The 19,053-nt window shown below is 58.7% G+C and overlaps 2 protein-coding genes across 4 annotated transcripts; one reads left to right on the forward strand and one right to left on the reverse strand.

The window, feature by feature from the left end:
* Window positions 1-1,497: 1,497 nt before the first annotated feature.
* On the forward strand, window positions 1,498-9,385 carry HMGA1 (high mobility group AT-hook 1). Of its 2 annotated transcripts, none has more exons than XM_075555487.1 (6): window positions 1,498-1,643; window positions 1,893-2,003; window positions 4,877-5,050; window positions 6,640-6,723; window positions 7,254-7,307; window positions 8,148-9,385. In XM_075555487.1, the coding sequence occupies exons 3-6, from the start codon at window positions 4,916-4,918 to the stop codon at window positions 8,199-8,201; spliced, it is 327 nt and encodes a 108-aa protein (XP_075411602.1). In that variant the 5' UTR covers window positions 1,498-1,643; window positions 1,893-2,003; window positions 4,877-4,915; the 3' UTR covers window positions 8,202-9,385. The 2 variants fall into 2 exon arrangements, with proteins under 2 accessions (XP_075411602.1, XP_075411603.1); XM_075555488.1 differs by having other exon boundaries at window positions 4,877-5,017.
* Window positions 9,386-9,498: 113 nt separating this feature from the next.
* SMIM29 (small integral membrane protein 29) lies at window positions 9,499-12,215 on the reverse strand. Of its 2 annotated transcripts, none has more exons than XM_075555490.1 (5): window positions 12,137-12,215; window positions 10,896-11,034; window positions 10,634-10,659; window positions 10,264-10,369; window positions 9,499-10,093 (listed from the first exon to the last, which is right to left on the reverse strand). In XM_075555490.1, the coding sequence occupies exons 2-5, from the start codon at window positions 10,944-10,946 to the stop codon at window positions 10,028-10,030; spliced, it is 249 nt and encodes an 82-aa protein (XP_075411605.1). In that variant the 5' UTR covers window positions 10,947-11,034; window positions 12,137-12,215; the 3' UTR covers window positions 9,499-10,027. The 2 variants fall into 2 exon arrangements, with proteins under 2 accessions (XP_075411605.1, XP_075411604.1); XM_075555489.1 differs by having other exon boundaries at window positions 10,836-11,034.
* Between the last annotated feature and the right edge of the window lie 6,838 nt (window positions 12,216-19,053).

Here is a 19,053-nt window from a genome sequence, read left to right on the forward strand (position 1 = left end):
CACAAGGGACAAAGATGGAGGGAGCCCGCGCTTCACCCCGCCCCACCCCCACCCACCGTCTACAGACAAAGGGGCAGGCCGCCCCTCCCCCAGCGTCTCCCTCGCTTCCTCCTCCCCTCGCCTCCCCCGCCCCTCAGGCCGCCCCACGGTGACTTCCTCTCCCTCCAGGGGCGGCCCCGGGGCTTCCCAGCCACTGCAATCCACCTGGGCGCAGGGCGGGGAGCCCGTGCGCGGGGCTCGGCCTTCCGGGGCCCACCCCCGGCCAGGCTAGGGCTAGGCCCAGGCCCGCGCCCTCCCCTCTGAACCCCGCTTTCCCGGGCCGGGCGCCTTCCCGCCTTGGCGCCCCTGCCCCCACCCGCCCGAGCACGTGTCGCTCGGGGCCCCCAGCGCCAGCCCCCTGCCCCCGGGTGGGGGCAGGGCCCACTCCGGCCCGGGCTCCCCACCCCCACCGGAAACATTCCTGAAACATTCCTGAAACCGGGAGGCCCAGCCCCTCCAGCTCCCCAGCCCGCCTCCACCGCCCGGTCGCCTCCTGAGGAGGGGGCTGGGCTGGGGCCCGGGCCGCCCGGGGAGGAAGAAAACCATGAGTCACGGCCGCCGTGTGTCACTGGGCCGCGTCGCCAGTCCCTGCCTCATGGAAGGTGCGGAAGGCCGCCGCGGGGTGCTGGGGTGGGGAGCGCGCCCCCCGAGGGCCCGGGCTCGGCCTGCTGGGCGCGCCGCTCCGACGGCGCCCTTTCTCCCGCCACCGCCATCTTCCCGCCCGGGCTTCCCACAGGTTTCTGGGCCGCCGGGCGCTGAACGCAGGCCCTGCCCTCAAAGCGCTTGTTTGCCCGCGCGGTTTCACTCAAAGGCACGTGGAAGGACCCTCAGCAGGGTGCTGGGACCCCCACGGGGGCCGGCCTGTCCCCCGGCCACCACGCAGGCCCACGCCTCGGACGGGCTGGCGAAGGAGGCGGCCGTCCGTCGCGCCGGGAAGCGGGCCCTTGACTTGACAGTGGCTCGCCCGTGGCCATGCGCCCCTTGGACTCCACCAGCGAGCCGCGCGCAGGCTGACGCGGAAGTGCACGACACCTGTGCGCCCGGGGGAGCCCTGGGAGCGGCGGGCGGGCGCGGGGCGCAGGGCCAGGCCTCGTGCTCCGCGACAGGCTCGCCGCCCTCCCTCCCGTCGGGCGTTTCGCGCGCATGGACGGCCTCCCACGCGCCGAGGGGCCACGGCCCACGTGCGCCCAAGGCCCCTGGTGGCGACTGCCGCGGGGCGCCCGGAGCAGCCCTCCCCGCCCTCGCGCCCAGCTCCTTCCGGGCTTCGCGCCGCCATCCCAGCCCTGCTGGGGGCGGCCCGACCCGCGGGCCTCGCGGTCCGCACGCAAGGCCCGCGCGCGCTCGCCCCCCGCCGTCGGGGCCGCGAGCCCCGCCCCCCGCGGCACCCACCCTCGCGGCGGCGGCGGCGGGCGGGGCGGCCGCCCTTTTAAATCCCCGGGCTCATTTGCATGGCCCCGCCCCTCGGTGACTCGGCTGGCGCGGGCGGGCCCGTCCCCCCTGCCCCTGGGTCGCTCTTTTTAAGCTCCCCTGAGCCGGGGCTGCGCTCCTCTAATTGGGACTCCGAGCCGCGGCTATTTCTGGCTCTGGCGTGGCTCCAAGAAGGCGTGAGTTCGCGGCCGCTCCGGTGGCTTCCTTTTTTCCCCTTCTTTTTGAATATCTAGAATTTAATGAAATCATTTATTTGCTCAGGCCGCGCTCGGGCCGTGCCCAGCTTCCTGCCCCTCGCCATCCTTCGGGGGAGGGGGACGACGCCCCCCCCCGCGGGATGTGACATATAAATACCCCACGGGGGCCAGGGCGGCGCGCACGCGGCGGCCGGCAGATTCCGAGCGCCTCTGCTCCCCTGCTTTCAGATCCGCATTTGCTCCCGGCGGCAGCGGCGCAGCCAGGCCGGTCCTCGGCGCCCAGCACCTTCGCTCCCGGCAGCCTCGAGCGCGCAGCACAGGCCGGCGGCCGAGCTCGCGGTGAGTGGTCCCCGGGGGTCGCGGCGGCGGCGGAGGGGGGCGCCCCCGCCCGCAGCCCCCTCTGCCCGCCGCCCGGGGCTGCAGCGCGCGCCGCCGGCTTTATTCCCAGGCCGGGGCAGCGCGAGCCGCCGGCGGGGGAGGGCCGCGCGGCGCGGGGGAGGGCGGCCGGGCCCGGCGGCGCGGGGTGGGTGCCCGCACCCCTTCCCCCGGCGCGGCGGGCGCCCGGCTGGGGGTAGGGACGCGGGAGAAGCGCGCGGTGGGGGAGGGGGCGCGCGGTGGCGGCGAGCGCGAGTTGTGCACCCGCTGCACCTCGCGCGGCGGCCGCTCTGGGCCCTGGCGGGGCGGTGGGCAGAGCGGCCAGCTGCGGCCCCGCGGGAGAGTTCGGGCGGGGGGGTTCCCGGACGCCCCCCCTCAGCCTGGGAAGTTCTGGAAGTGGGGGGGATGGGCAGACACCCCGCAACCCGTTCTTAACTCCCCGCGGCCATTCTCCTGCTCCCTCCTTCGCGGATGAGGCCGAATCGAGGGCCTGGGTCCGGGGCTTCACCCTGACCCCACTTCTGGCCCGGCCCGCGCCTCTTCAGCCCCCAGGGCCCGACCTGCCCTCCGCCCCCACAAACTGGTTTCTCTGCTTTTTCTGGGCTCTGTCGGAACTAGTCCCTCTGACGCCCCGTTTTTGGGGGGTGCGTGTTTGCTGGAGGGCGCCGAGGGAGGTGGCTTTCTTCCTCCTGCGCCCGCGCGCGCCAGGTTTCCTGCCCCAAGGCGGGCTTGGGTGCCCCCTCTGGCAGGAAATGGGGCCGGGTGCACCCGCGTGGCGGGGCGTGCGGGCCGGGTGCGCTGCTTTCCCGCGCCCGCCGAGCGGCCTGCGCCCCTCCCCCCGCCCCTGCTGCCCGCAGGTCTCGAGCCCGGCCCGGCCTGCAGTGGTCGGCTGCACACAGTGCCGAGTCACCTTGCAGAGTGGTCGTTCGCAGGCGGCGGAAGGGGATTTGTAGCCCGTTTCCAGGTGGAGGAGAAAAGTGGCGGGCTGCGGGGGCTGCGAGCTACCTACCCCTACAGCCCCGGCAACTTCCTGTGCGACCCTGGGCAACGCACTCGGCCCCTCTGGGCCACTTTTCCACCGGAAAAACATCTAGTGGGAGGCCTCCCAAGAAGAGCCCCAGTCCTTCCTGCGGACGTAGCTAAACACTGGTGGAGCGCACAGTGTATATAGAGACGTGCTTGAGGTTCTTGCAGGTTTATTCCGAATGGAGGGATTGAGGTCAGGCCTTTGTACATGTGGCTTTTCCACGCCTGCCCTGCCTGGTGCTTCAGAAGCAGGTGGAAGAGATAACCATTTCTTGGTCCCGCGAGAGAAGGCCTTAGACTTTCACGGTGCTGGGGAGTGGGGAGGAAGGGTGGGTGGGCTAAAAGCAGCTAGAGGTGCGTGTGTTGGGGGATGTACCTGTCTAAGCAGCCAGGGCCACCAGGCAGGCTGAACTCGGGCCCTGGGAGTCCTGGCTCCCCTGACGGAGCTGGATCCTCCTTCTGCGAGGGGGGCCTGGCAAACCTCATGTGAGGTCAGCCCTCATTTCGCTGATTAATTTTGATGTTTAGTTTTTAAAGGAGACCTGTGGTGTAATGTAAGATTCTAATCATTGCCTGTAATTACAGAGCAGGCCAAGCCACTAATGACGGAGCACGATAAATTACCAACCACCTTGTTTAAAAGGGTCTCCCAAGTCTGAAATATTATAAAATGGAATAATTACCAGACAAAGTCTTACCGTCTGGAGGGTCTCTTGAGGCTTGAGGATGTGGGCCTTGGGCCTCCAGAAATCACGAGTTGAAGACGGGGAGTTTTCAAATGTTGATGCTCATTTCTTTTAAAATGAAGGGTTGAGCACATCCTGCCTTCATGTAGCACCGTTGAGACAAAATTGTTAGAATGCCACTGGATGTCGGAAACTATAGTTCTGCCCCGTTTTATAAATGAGATTACAGAAGTTGAGGCCAATGGTAAATACCAGTGCGAGCCCCGGGCTTGCCAGTTTCCCTGCCAGTCACTTGGGGGAGCTGGGGAGGGGAGCTTCTCTGCTCCCAGGAAAAGGGCCTCAGCCTCGGGATGTGCTTCCTTGCACTGGGTGATCCCTGAGCACTGGCCCTCCTGGAGACCCTGGGGCTGCCTAAGTTCTGTCATCAGAAGTTTGTCTCCGCTAGAGAAATCACTGTCCTTCTGGACAGCCAGCATCAGGAAATTTCCCCCCGACTCTTGAGTGTTAGGCCCAGGAAGAAGTCCACCTCTCAGCGCTGAGCTCCTTTATCTCCTGACCCTTTGGGGGTTCAGCCCTTTCCCTGTCTTGACCCCCTGCCTTTGACGTTGCTGACATAGCCGCCAACCAGGGTCCTGTGACGGCTGTGGAGTGTCAATGGTGGACCTATTGACCTTCCTGAACGGGTTGGGGCTTCGGAAAGTTTTGTGGGCAAGTGGAAGAAAACGAGAAAGGCTTGTCAGCAGGGTAGCCCCTTGTCAGCAGGGTAGGCAAGGCTGGGTGTAAACATGGCCACCAGCTCCCTTGGCTGGCACTTGCCTTCCTTTAGTTCTTTGTCAGTAGTGCCAGGCCAGAGGAGACCGGAGGGCACCAGACCAGTGTTGTACTGCTAAAAGGACTTAATAAGGGAGGGGGCCGGCCAGTGTGTCAGACCCAGGCATTTGCCTCAGAGTGGCCTCAACCCCCACAGGCAGGCAGGCTGTGGGCTGGCCTTGCTGCACGGGCCCGGGTCCTCTGGGGGTGGAGGTGTTGGGCCACTGTTGTTGTCCATGGCCTTGCCTCAGCCGGTGCAGGCAGGCGTTCAATCTCAGGAAAATTACCGCCGCCCCACCCCACTTGCTTTTCTAGCGTCGGCCATCGCTCCATCTGCTACCTAGAGAAGAGAAGATGAGCGAATCAAGCTCAAAGTCCAGCCAGCCCTTGGCCTCCAAGCAGGAGAAGGACGGCACTGAGAAGCGAGGCCGGGGCAGGCCACGCAAGCAGCCTCCGGTGAGTCCCGGGACGGCGCTGGTAGGGAGTCAGGTGGGTGTCTGCACCTTTGCTTTACCCTTTGGGCTGGGCCAGGGGGGAGGTGCAGGTTTGTAAGAATGGGCATAGAGGTGTGCATTTCTGTCCGTATGGTTCCCCCCCCAAAAAAAACAAAACCAAACCAAACCCTTATACATTCTGACCCTGCCTGGAACCTCCTGACACCCCCGGGGACTGAGGACCACGACCACAAAATGAGTTTGTTAGAAAGTCTGATCCAGAAGGGACCAGAAGTCACCAGACCCCCCCTCCCCCAGTGTTGGTGTGCTATTGATAAAGATTAGTTGTAGATCAATGTGTGGTGAAAATAGTAAATGAATGAAACACCTGGGTAAAGCCTGGGGCTGTTGTTTATTGTTTGCTCCGGTGCATCAAAGATTGCTCTGGCCAACTTGGCGGGAATGTTTTTAACCTCCGCACGTCTCATCTTGGTCCAGGCCAAGCCCGAGTTCCCCAGGCTCTGGGCTTGTGTATGCTGGGGAGTTGGTTAGGTGCAGAAGGGCCCTCAGAGCCTTGGTCGCTCCCTTGTGAGCACCCAGGAGTGAGAAAGCTAGCATTGAAGGGGCACCACCCTAGGGAGCCATCCATTGGTGGGAGAGAGATCTTGGCTTTGCTCAGAGGTGGCCGCTGGCACTGCTTAGTTTCTGCCCTTTCCTGGGAAGAGGTGGAGAGAAGGAAGAGCAGGGCGGCTCATCCTTTGCACACTGGGCAGGTTCATCCTGTAGGCTCAGTCTTCGAGCTCCGTGTGCACCAATTTCTGCACCTTTGGGTTACAGAAGCTGGGCGGGCGCGGGGCGGGGGGTGGCTCCTGTCTTCATTGCCTGCTGCCCTACAACAGGATGCATCCCCTTGTCTGACCTTTACACTCCTTGACCTCTGGTCCTGAAGGCTTCTGCTGGCAGCCTCAGATTGGGGGTGGGTGTGCAATGGCTCAGTGAAGGTTGGGCGAGCAAACCATCCTATAACCTGTCCACAGGCAGCCACGCTGGGAGCTAGCTGGCTACCTGACTGCCCTGCTCCCCTGCATTGTGTGCAAGCTTATGACTATTTCATGGTGGGTTCCTGGGTGCTGGCTATGAATTCCTTTTCCCCTGGGAGGCACCCTGGGTGAGTGGGTGGCCCAGGCTTGCTGGCGGAGTGGACCTCCCTCTTTCCCTTCCCACATTCCCAGCAGCCTTGGGCTTATGTACCATCAGGGGCTAGGGGTGGGCAGAAAGTGGGGGCAAACCACATAATTAGTAACTTCACATTCCCTGCACTATGGAAGGTAAGCCACCATTTTAGAGATGGAGAAACTCAGGCTTGGGTATTAAAGCATCCTGCCCCAGGTAATGCTTGCAACTCAGTGACAGGTGGGTTGGGAAACTGCCTCAACAGTGCTTCTTTCCCAGAGGGTCTTGCTACCTCCTAGGGAAGCAAGGGGGAGGGGTGTGGAGCCCCTTGGGCCAAGCTGGCCCAACTGAGGCTTGCCCGCCTGGACTTGGCAGTTCTTGGCATGGCTTGACCCTGCTGGTGAGGGCACAGTCTGTATCTTCCAACGGGATTGGGGTGTGCCCATCTCACGGCCTCCTTTGCCCTTGCAGAAGGAGCCCAGTGAAGTGCCAACACCCAAGAGACCTCGGGGCCGACCAAAGGGGAGCAAGAACAAGGGCGCTGCCAAGATCCGGGTAAGGCTTGAGGCCCATCCCTCCCAGGGAGCCCCTGCTGCCGGAAGGGGCACAGCTGTGGGGAGGATAGGAAGGGACAGGCTGTCCCTGAGATTCAGAGTCCCCACTGGAGACAAGCGGTGACAATGGAAGTCTCATTTCTAAGGCCTTGAGCCACAGAGGTGGGGTGGATATCAAGTCAGAAGCTTGCTCTTGCAGCTTGTAGGGACGGGATGGGGAAGAAGGTTCCATTCTGTCCCTGGGCTCTGGTAGGCGGGTCAGAAGTCACCGGGGCACCCATCTTCTACAAACCCTTGTTTTGTTTGCTGTTTTTCGAAGACACGACTCATTTCCTCTTTGAGTCATGGGTGGAGGAGGGAGTGGGTGTGGGTGGGGGGCAAATGGCCGGTCCAGTCATTCCTAACTGGCCTGGGGTGGGCCTGCTGGCTTGCGTGTCCTGAGCTGAAGTGGGGGTTACCTGCTGCTGACCCTGGGGCATCGGGTGAGCCTTTGGGCAGGTGTGGCTGACTGTCCCTCACTTGACCCTTCAGAAAACCACCGCCACAGCTCCCGGGAGGAAGCCGAGGGGCAGACCCAAAAAGCTGGTAAGTGGAGAGGCTGAGCTGCGCAGGCACCTGAGAGGGGGGGTCTTCCTCAGGGAAGGGGGGGATGGCCACGACTGAGGGTGCCCAGGTCTAAACCAGCTGCCTGTCTGCATGAGCAGTGAAGGCGTCCAGTGTTGCTGTGCTAAAGAAATGGAGGCCGGGGGTGGGGGGAAGGGAGGTCGTCTCCACCTTGGTATTGGCTGAGGGAGCCCCTCCATCCCACCTGGTGGGCTGCAGCTGGGGCCACACTTCCGGCCTCCAAGCAACCCCCTCAGCTTCCCAAAGCGCCCACGCCCCAGGCTCAGCCACCTCGAGGGTGGGTTAGTAGGGCTCTGGCTGAGCCCCAGGAGTGAGTAACAGGAAACCAGCTGTTTTGGAGTTTGTGCCTGGCACGGGCTGGGGACCCATGCGGTGTCCCGACATTCCCGCCCAGTGAGTGAGCCCCAGGCCCCCCCGCTGCCCCTCCTGCCAGCCTGGGACCACGTAGCCCCCCTGGCTCCCACCCCTGCCTCTGCAGGTTGTCAGCCACTGCTTCCCCATAGACCACCCCTACTACCCTGAGCAGCTCTGCTGTGCTCCCCAATGGGCCTGGGGCTGCCAAGGAACTGGCTCCTGGCTCTGGGAGTTCCATGTGTGGTTCCCCCCCCCTTTAAATCCTTCCTTTTTTATGAATGAAGCCGGCCATGGAGGCTGCTGAGTCATCCACACACTCAGCCCTGACTCATTCCAGAGCCCGGCCCCAACTCCTGGGAGGGAGGAGGGAAGCACGCCTGCCCAGCCAAGGGTCCCTCCCAGGCCTGGGGGTGGAGGCTCTCCTGCTTACCACCCTCCTTCCCACAGGAGAAGGAGGAGGAAGAGGGCATGTCGCAGGAGTCCTCTGAGGAAGAGCAGTGACCGCCCACCCGTGCAGCCTGGCCGGACCCCAAGGAACCTTTTCCTTCCGGGACTGGACCGCTTCACTCCACTCCCACACCCCGCCCCTGCCCCCTGGGCCCACGCATCGTCAACCCCTCCCGGGCACAGCCCTCCCTCAGCCACACTACACAGCACACCAGCCATTGGAGGCCCTTCCCTTGGCTCAGTGGGCAAGCAGTTTTCCTTTGGCTCAGTTCCCAGCGACCGCCCCACCTGCACATACACTTGCCCTCCCCGACAAGGCTAATGGCCCACTTAGCTGCGCTCCCCCCACCCCCACAGCACCTGCTGCCTCCCTGTCCTCAAGGGTCGGGGAACATGGTTGTCTGGACCCACCTGTTCCCACTTGCCCCTCTGGCTCCCCACAAAGGGGCCTGGTGGACTCCCCTGGCCTTAAAGGGGTCCACACCCAATCTTCCCAACACCCCCATTCCACCTTACTGGCGGCAGCAGGTGTGGCCCCTGTGTGGGGGTCCTCTGCCTGAGTGTGTCCCCAACCTACAAGCCCTTCCTCCATCCCTATACTAGTGTGGCCTAGGGGCACAGGAAGGCAGGAGGGACTCAGCCACCCCCACCCCCACCCCATCCTGCATTGCTGGGGTCCCAGGTGAGCTCACAAAGGCCCAGGGTCCCTGTGGCAGCCACTTGTCTGCTTACACTCTAGGCCTCAGTTTCCCCCATCAGATGGGGCCCTAATACCAAGGAGCTCACTTTGACCCCCTCATGCCCCACCCCCAAGGTTCTGGTTCCATCCTCCCTCTGTTCACAAACTACCTCTGGACAGTTGTGTTGTTTTCTGTTCAACGTTTCATTCTTCGACACCCGTCATCATCATCATCATCATCATCGCTGCTGCTACAGTGCCAAACGGTCATCCTCCTCGCCCCCCCCCCCCCAGGTCTGCCCTCCTCCCTCCCCCAGGATGCTGCTTCTAGGGGAAGGGGGCCAGGCCCAGCAGGCTGGGTGACTGACCAGCCAGGCCCAGGCAGGGTGGGGGCTTGCCCCTAGGATGCTGCAGCAAGTGAGGAGGGGTGTGGTCCTGGGGAGGGCACAGGGCCGCCCTCTCGTTCTGTGGGGAGGGGCAGCCATTCTGTCTCACCTGGGGCCCTCCTCTGGTTTCCTATTTGCAGTTACTTGAATAAAGAAAAATATCCTTTTCTGGCTTGGCTTGGTTTGTGTTGGTGAGCGACACCCTGGGGCCTGAGGTGATAGGTAGGGCTGGGAGTGGGTCTTGCAGGGGAAGGTGTTCTCTCAAGGGGAAGGAGGCCACGCTGGGTGTGTCTCCCAGGAAGGAAGTGGGCATGGCCACAAAACGTTTTATTTACAAAATATACAGCAAGTCCTCCTGGGAGTTTACATCAAAGCCAAGTTGGGGAGAGGCAGTCTTGCCAGGGCAACGGTTCTCTTTCACAGGGGTTGCCCGACTAAGTTATAAAGTAGCAACTGAAATCATTGTATGGTTGGGGGCTCAGCACAACATGAACTATATATAAAAGGCCCTAGGAAGGTTGAGCACTGCTGCACTGGGGCAACCCCAGGTTATGTCAGTCTGAGCCTGGGGGTGTAGGTCCCCAGGCCTTCCAAGACCATTCCATCCTAGCACATTAACATCCCCTCCCCCCAAAGCTCAGCTGACAGGGCAACTGAAAGAAGGGCTGCCTGTGAAGTAGGCATGGGAATGGGGTTTTGGGGTGAATGGGAGAAGGGGTTCAGTACTGCGTTCACCCCAGCAGGGGGCTAGGTGGGTGTAGAGGGAGGGGGTGCAGCAGTTACAGGACCAGACACTGCGGGGGGCAAGGTCCAGATCAGGTCTTGACATCCAGCAAGGGCATCCTCTTGTGTTGGTAGCTGCTCTGCCAGCCATGGCCCACCTGCAGGACAGGAGACAGGGCTGGGCCTGGGGTGCCAACAGCACAGCTTTTCAAGGAATGCTCCACTAGTCACTGGGCAGACCCAGGCTCTGGTTTGAGAGGAGACTGGACGTCTGGAGCCTAAGCCACCTCCCAACGCTGCCTGGTTCTCCCCGCCCCCAAGCACTCACCTTGAGGACTCCGACGTCAGCAAGCAGCTCCTGCTCAGCCTCGTGCAGCTCTTCAGCAGGGTCGTAGCTGTACATGGGGAGCAGGTGGTGGCGAAGCCGGTCCACCCTGGGAGATAGGAGACCAGTGTGGGAGCCTGGCTGATGGCCCTGCCTCCACCCTTCCTCCCAGGGTGAGCAGTGCCCATTCCTACAGTGGCCTCTCCCCAGGAGGTAAGCTGAGGTCAAGGCAGGGAAATGTAACTTCAGTGTGGGTGGGGTGGGGGAGGGGACTTTAGGATTATGTGGAGGGCTGGGATGCTAGGGGGTGAGATTTCAGCAGGATGATGGGGAAGTTGCGCTGGGGCAACTAGCTCACCCACGGGAGACTCACCGCTTTTTCTTCTGTATGTACATTACCTGCAACAGAGAAACGGCACTGGGGAGGTGCAGGCCGGAGCCAGAGCGGAGCTCCCCTCTACACCCTCTCCCCCTGAGACAGCAGGATGGCTGAGGGGCCTTGTGCAGGTTGTACACGCCCACTCTGCACGCAGCAGAAGCATGTGGGCGTGCATGTGTATCTCATGCAGGCTTACCACAGCCACCACCACCCCGACCAGGGTGATGAGGAAGAAGGGCCCCAGCACGTAGCCCACCATGGAGTCGCTGTTGGCCTGGGGGACGGTGGGCACCGTGGTGTTACTCATGACATCAGCAGTGGCGGCCCCAGCCTGGAAGGCCAGGTAGTCAGCATGGGCAGTGTGGCGCCTCGGGAGGGCGCCTCTCCCGGGCTCCCTGCAGAGGAGGGTGAGAGGTCATTCACTTTGCAAGGCTGGCCACCCAACTTGGGACACCCCCCCAACCCCCCCTGGAACTGGAGGTCTAGAAATTGAAGATCAGACCCTGGGACTGGGAAACCCCCAGGTCATGCTGAGGGTACTTCTCCAGTAACTGAATGCTGGGGGGCGGAGAGAAGGCAGCAGGTAAAGGCCCTGCCCCAAGGCTGAGTCTAGCTCCTATCCAGCAATCAGGACAGAGCCCGGCTTTGCTGATCAAATGCTTGCCAGCTTGGGAAGAAATTAATTTGGCTCCTGGTGGTTGTCCTTGCCCTCCTGGGCCACTGGACAGGTGGTACCCACCCAGGCGGCAGCTGGGAGACACAGAAAGGCTTGGCCTGCAGCCTAAGGGTGAGGTGACAGCAGTTCACAGAATTCATCTCTGTCCAGATCTAATCAGACTTTTCAGGCCACTGGCTGGCTCTGTGACTGGGTTCTCTGCCCTCCTTGGCCCTGGTGTCACCTGAGATATTCGAGGGGACTTAAAAAAGTTCGTGGAAAATGCAATGAATGAAAAGATACGGGGCTTTCCCCACGAACATTCTGAAGGTCCCTCATGAGCTGGGATCCCTTCTCTGCCAGTATCATGTGCCCCGGGGAAGACAATGCTGTGGTTGCGTGGAACCTGCACAGTGATGTCACTTTGTGGTCCCCACCCCAGGCTCGTCCAGGTCCCTCCTCTCCTGCCTGGAGTGACAGGAGGGGTCAGCACCGAACCTCACAAACACACAAAGTCCCTGTGTGGGAGGGCTGCGCTCCGGTGCCTTCAGGCGCCATCCAGTGTGAGCTCCCTGCCCCGTGTTCGTGGGGCATCGGCTTGCCGGTACCCAATCGCATGCTCAGCGCTCCGGTCGAGGGGGTATGCCGGAGAGTGCCATGCGAGGGCGCCAGGCCGCCCCTATGATGCGAGCCAGTAGAGGTTCCCACGCGCTGGGAGGCTCAGGCCGGACAGGTGGATGCTTGGGGCCGAAGAGAGGGGCCACCCTGCGTCCGGGTATCCTGGCATCACCTGTGTCCCCGCTCAGCAGCCCTACAGCCCCGCCAAGCCGACCATGCCTTACCTCCCACCGCTGCAGCCCCGACAGGAACGCCCTCGTTGGCTCCAAGGCCCCGGAAGAGCCACGAGCCGCGTGATCAAAGGACCCGGGGAAATGGGCGGGGCCTCAGCGCCAGGGCGCAGCCAATCCGTGACGGGGGGCGGGACGGCCCGAGACCTCCGGCGCCGCCAATCCCGGGGCGGGAGGGACGGAGGGAGGGGAGGGGCGACGCAGCCCGGCGTGGCCGGGGCGCAGGGCGCAGGCCGCGGCGGCAGGGGGCAGCCGAGGGCCGCGCGGCGGGCGCGCGCCATTTCCCGGCGTCCCCCGGGGCCAGGCCCCATGCCCGGCGCGCCCAGGAGAGCCGGCCCGGCGGCGAGGGGCTTGCGCGAGTCCGCGGTCTCCCCCTCGTTCCTCCGGTGGGAGGCCCAGGACTGGGCAAGCCAAGGGCTGACGGCGACGCCGGGCGGTTGGCCTGTGCCTGCCGGGAGCCACAAGGCTGCCGTTAGTGTTTGTTGAAGCCTCTCTCCGCCCCAGTGCTGGGCCTTTCGACTGTGCCCAGGGGACAGACCCTTCATCTTTTGTGCCTCAGTCTCCACGTCTGTAAAATAGGCTCTTGGGAAGATTACATGAGGACCATGAAGTCTGGAATGTTAACTCTCTTCTCTTTCCGGTTTATGAAGCACAGACAGAGCAGGGGGACCAAGTCCCCTTGGGTCGCAAGGCAAAGTATACAAGGTTAGAGCAACGATTGTGTGATTTTAAAATTAAACATCACAATTGGGAAAATCAGTTCACAATGGCGGCTTGGTATTAATGGCAACACCTGGTTGTGACATTTAGACTTTTGGCGGAAGCCAGCAATGTCCAAGGGATTTCAATTACTTCTTCCATCTGCAAGCGAATCTGGGATCAATCCTGTCTGTCCATGGCCTTGTACCAGCCCCTATCGGACCCCCAAATCATTTTTGCCACATGGCTTTTTGAGAATGTGGCGTTTGGCTGTGTTAACAAATGCTCTCCTTAGACTCGGTGTGCGTTGTACTTTATTCCCATAATGCATAACCTACTTGGGAACACCAAAGACTAGTAGGTGATATTGAGTGACCAAGAATGGAGATGTCTGGGCACCTGACCAGGCTTAGAGGCCTTCCTGGGGCCATGGGTGGTGCTGGGGATTCAAAGGATGGATTATCTGGGTGGCCCTGTTCTAGCAGAAGAGCCTTTGGGGAGCTGGGCGCCAAGTCTTGTCCAGCAGAAGCACCCAGGGTAGAGGAATTGGGTCTGGCCAGGCAGCCCCAGTTCCCACAGGTCTTCCTCAGAGAAGGCTGGATGAGGGCAGGGCTGCTGCTGAGGACGGCCCAATCGGAAACTGGAGGGTGGGCAGGAACTCTGGCCTCTCACCTTCAGATGTTACCATCTAACTGGGGTGGGGAGTTAGGGATGGAAGGGAGGAAATGAGAAATGTCTGTGTCTAGAAGCTCCAGGTGATTTTTCCGGATGCTAGGCCTTTGGGTGTAGGTAGACTACACCCTCGGGTGGAGTGTGCCTTGCCCTGCCAGGGTCTTGGGGGACAAGCAGTGGGCATTCAGAACTGAGGATTTGTTGGCCTCCCACAAAACTAGCCTTCGCCCTCATCCGTAGGGCTTCTTACCATACCTCTCGAGGCCCTTCTGGAAGCTTATCCAGTGGTTATCGGCTGGTGTAGGGGAAGGGCTGGGTCTTGAGGTAAGAGACTCAGTGTGCATTGTACTTCTTTATTCCCAAAATGTAACAGACTGCGTACTAGGCATAGCAACTCATAAACAGGCAGGAGTTGAGGGTGGGGTGGGGGGAGCGGTTTGCGAGTGCGGGTCTGTGAAGACGTTCCCAGACCCTTGGCTTGATCAGTAGCAGGTTAGACAAGATGTCAGGTGGGCCTCTTCCTTGACAGCTCTATTGGCAGCTGTTCTAGGCCAGGTTTACATCTGAGGCCTGATTGCTTCTTATGATGAGGCTTTGGGTTCCACGAGGATCCCCCAATGTCATGGATTGAATTGTGTCCATGATTCACAACTGGGCCATGATTCAGTGGTTTTAGCAGTTATGTAATGATGTAACCATCCCCCCAGAATGTGATCAAGGCAATCAGTTGTCAGGTTGGCTGTCACTTAACTCGGGTCTGTCAAGACACGATGTTACAGGGACCGCACTGGGGGGTGGGATGGTGGGGCACATCACCTTTTACAAGAGATAAGAAGCAAGGAGAGAAGGAAGTACCAGGAAGAAAGAAGAGCTGGGAGCAGAGTGTGCCTTTGGATCTGGGTTCTCTGTGCTGAGAACCGCCGAGACCCAGGGGAAGATTGAGGCTAAGACACTTGGAGACCTCCAAGGGATGCCGAGTACACAGATGTTCAAGGGAGACAAAGACCTTCCTCCAGAGCCAGTCTCGAGAGAAAGCCTTCCCTTCAGGCTGGTGCCCTGAAGTAGGACTCCTAAGCTGAGAGACTGAGTGTCTGCTTGTTAAAGCCCTCCACTTGGGCTGCTTCTGGTTCCATTAACTAAAGTGATCCCCCTTTCCTCAAGTCCAGCGGGGGGATGCTTCAGCCCTGCCTATACAGCTAGGTGATGAGTGAAGACAGGGGTGGTGACTGGGGTTAGGCTGCCACAAGCCAAGGAATGCTTAGGACCTCCGGAAATGAGAAGACATAAAACTTTCAGAGTATGACCCTACTGGACCTCCAGCCTCCACAAAGTGTAAGAGAATAGATTTTTGCTGTTATTTTCAGCCCTTCCTCTTGTTACAGCAAGACTAGGAAAATGAACACAAATACTCACAATAAATTGACTTGACACTCCACCCAATAAGGGCAGAATACACACTCTTCCCTGATGTACACAGAGCATTGCCAAAAATAGCCATCTTAATAAATTACGAAGGACTCAAGTCCTATGTTCTTAGATGACAATGGAATTCAATGAGAAATCAGTCAGAGAGCAAGCCTTGGAAACTTCCCAAATATTTGTAAAAGGAACATCTGGATCAAAGAAGAAATTAAACAATCATTAGAAAGTATTTTGAATGAATACTGAGTAAAAAACACACCCGATTTTGTGACATGTCTCTGAAGGAGACATCTAAGAGATTTTACAGTGCTAAGTGACTCTTAGATTTTAAAGTCCCAATGATCTCCTTTTCCATCTTAAGAAACTCAAAGAGCAAATTAAAACAGAGGGAAGCAGAAGAAAGGAATTGACACAGATCAATGCAGAAGCCAGCAACATTGAAAAAGAGAAATGCAATGAAGCCACAATCTCATTCTTGAGATCAACAAAGCGGGTAAACCTCTAGCTCCACTGATCAGGAAAGGGAGGAGCCGACCCCACTACTAGAGTGGTCAGCATCACCGCAGGCGCCACAGGTGATGTGAGAGTACTGTAAGGGAAGCCCAGCAATAGCTCCGTGCTCGTAGATTTACCACCTAGATAAAATGGAGAAACGCACCAAAAGGTACACACTACCAAAGTGCATTCCAAGAACTCAATCATTGGAATGATTCTCTATCAAAGAAATGAAGCCACTTACCCTTCCCTTAGGGACAATTTTAGATCCAGATCACTTCTCTGAGAGAATCTAACAAATACTGACGAACAAAACCGTTACCAATAGACATGATACAGAAACTAGGGGTAATTAATAAAATAATACGAACAGTACAAAAATGCTTCTAAAAATTCAGGAGGGGAGGTACTTTGTGACTCATTGAGGCCTGTACTATCCCTCATAAACTTAAATACAAAAATTCTAAACAAAATTTTAGTAAATGATCTATTAGAAGGATAAATGAGCATGACCAAATGGGGCTTCTCTCAGGAATTCAGGCTAGGCTTAATATTTCTTAAAAAACAATGCAAGTCATCTTCTGAACACACTAAAAAAGAAAACCCATAAGACCATCTCAATGGGCGAAGAAAAATCCAGCATTTATTTCTTTTAAAAAAAAACCTCAGCAAACAAGGAACAGAAGAGAACGGCCTAACTTGATAAAGCGCACCTATGAAATATCTAAAGCTAGAATCATACCTACTGGTGAAAGACTTGAATACGTTCTACCTAAGATCAGGACAAGATAGGGATGTCTGCACTTCCCACCACTATTTAACATTGTGTTAGAGGCTCTAGCCAGAAAAAGAGGAGGAACCCGGGCAAGTTGGACATTGAGTAAGGAAGTCAGAAGAGGAATCGATGCATTTGAATTGCAGAGTACTGGAAGTGCCGTGGTCTGTTCATAGCACAAACCCATCTGTCCTGGAAGAGAGTACGACCTACGGCCAGAGCGCTCCTTAGAGGCAAGGATGGCGAGGCTTCATCTCACATGCTTTGGACATGTGGTCAGGAGGAACCATGCCTGGAGAGGGGCATCATGCTTGGTAAAGTGGAGGGGCAGTGAAGAGGGGCCCTTAGGGAGATGGATTGACAGCAAGTCTCAACAATGGGCTCAGGGATCGGAACAACTGTGAGGCTGGCAGTGTTCCGCATAAGGTCCTGGAAGCAGCACAGAAAAGTCCTCACCGGTGTCGATATGAAAATTCAGTAGCAGCTATTAAAACATAGAGACAACTCTGACCTTATTCTGATCAAGTTCCCCCAAGTGAAAAGAATTTCTGTGACTCCCTCATCCTTCCATCCTCAAATAGCCCTAACTGTCCCTCTTTTCCATTAATCTCAACCCAAAGGAGGCTTCCCCTGCCCACCCCAGGCCCGGGCCTGGCAATGAGCTCATGGGGCTGGGGAAGTTCTCCGCATCTTGGACGGAGTGATCACAAGAGGCACACCCAGGGGATTCTTCCACTTGAAAAACCAGAAACAGCTGGTGAAGGGGCTTTGGAAGGAAGACCCCACCCCAAGAGTATTTGTTCTGACTGGTCAATGGGTGCCACACAGACCATCAGCCTTACCTCCACCAGCTCCAAACTTTCTCCCCAGGGTCCTGGGGGTGGTGGTGGTGTGTGTGTGTAGTGCTGAGGACAGGTTGACACTGGACGCGCCTTCTCTTGTTCTGTGGCCCTAAATGCCCTTTGGGTTCCTTACGTTCTCTAACCCACATTTCCCAAGCGCCTGCTTGGCACCACTTTGCTGGCTATCACGGGGAGGGAACAGTGTTTTTCTTGATGGAGACAGATCCTGCGGGCCACACGGCCCAGTCCGGGGTGAGGGCACCTCTAGGATGGCCCTCAAGGAAGGCTGCGGCATGTGTGCTTTGGGCAGGTGTGAAGGCATGTAATGTACCTGGAGGGCTGCAGGAAGTCCTCAGAGGGCACAGGAAGAGAGAAAGCTAGAGAGGTGAGCAGGGGCCTGGTCACAGGGAACATTACATACTACTCGTAAGGAGCTGACTTGATCCTGAAAACTTCTGCTTACCTACGTGTTTAGGAAAGCTCAAAAGGACAGGGAGGAGCAGCCTCCTCAGGAGACCACAGCCAGACCCAGCCTCGAACTCCTGATAAGGCTGGAATGCCTCCTGGCCCGAACTACAGTGATGGCTGTGGGAAGAGGAGATGGGGCTGACGTGTTAAAGGCGAGGCTGACTTTGAGCCGTGAGGGGAGAGCTGGGGTAAGAGAGGAGGCTGAATGACAAAACCCATCAGCTCACAGGTCCTGTATCCTTGGAGGAGCCTATCAGGAAGAAGGTAGATATTAAGAAATGCTGTGGAACACCCCACCCAGCAGGAAGCCTGGAGGCCCACTTGGAAGACAGGGCAAAGGCTGAGCTAGGGACACCACAGAGGGAGCGGTCAGAGGAGACATCAGATGAGAACAGCTAATTGGCCTCTGGACTTGCCAATGTGGGGGCCACTGGGGACCAGTGGAGGGGCGTAGAAGCCCACAGTGACCTCAATCTGCACTCAAACAAAACCAAACTTGCTGCCATCAAGTCATTTCTGACTCATAGCAGCCCGTAAGATAGAAAAGGACTGCCGCTGAGGGTTTCTGAGATTGCTGGTCTCTGCGGGAGCAGAAAGCCTCAACTTTGTCCCACTGACTGGCTGGTGGACTCAAACTGCTGCCTTTGCAGTTGGAAGCCTAACTTTTAACCCGCTATGCCACCAGCCCCTTCTCTATGAGAGACAGATGAGGCGGCTCCTGTGAAGACCGAGTCTCGGAAGTCCACAGGGGCAGTTCTACTCTGGCCTGCCGCGTTGCTGCGTCAGCATCGACTCAATGGCAGTGAGTTATGGTGTAGGCCAAGAACCTAATTTTATTTTCCATTTGGCCCTCGCTCATCGGAGTAGCCACCTTCCCTCACCCAGGTGCACGTCTCCTCTGTAGGTGGGGGCCTGTTACTTGCCCCAGCCCCCAATCTAGTACCTCTTCTCCTCTGTTACCCACTGGCCCCTGTGCATCTGTGTTCTCATTGCTACAGCTTCCCACCAAGTCCTGACACTGACGGGGACAGGGCACTCCCCACTTCTCTCCTTCTCCCAAACGGTCTTGGGCACCCTGGGGACCTCTCGTTTTTCACAATTAGCTTGCCAACCTCCTTCCCAAAGCACTTAACATCTAGGCCTCCATTTCCTTTCTCACGGGCTGGTGTGGACAACAGGGCCCATGTCTTACAGGAGGCCAAGGGGAAGCCGACAGGCACCCCGTGTCTAGGCCTCACTTCTTTGCACGCCACACATGGGGTGGTGGTGGTTAAAGCAAGGGCAAGTTTCTGGCACCCCTGTTTCGAGCAAGCATGTGGGTGCCATCTTCCCAACAGCAAGCACACCCTCTGTGGCTCTGGGGTGCATTTTGGTGGTTCTCACCCACCCTGCACACCCAAACTGAACCCACTGCCGTGGAGTCCGACTCCAGAGAGGGCGTCCGAGCCGTCAGGGAAGCAGACCACCTCCAACTCCTCCCTCAGAGTGTCTCATAGCCCGGGGGTTAGCAGGCCAATGGTTAACCCAGAGCGCGCCAG

This window comes from Tenrec ecaudatus, chromosome 7, assembly GCF_050624435.1.
Source record: "Tenrec ecaudatus isolate mTenEca1 chromosome 7, mTenEca1.hap1, whole genome shotgun sequence".
In the NCBI taxonomy this organism is placed as follows: Eukaryota; Metazoa; Chordata; class Mammalia; order Afrosoricida; family Tenrecidae; genus Tenrec; species Tenrec ecaudatus.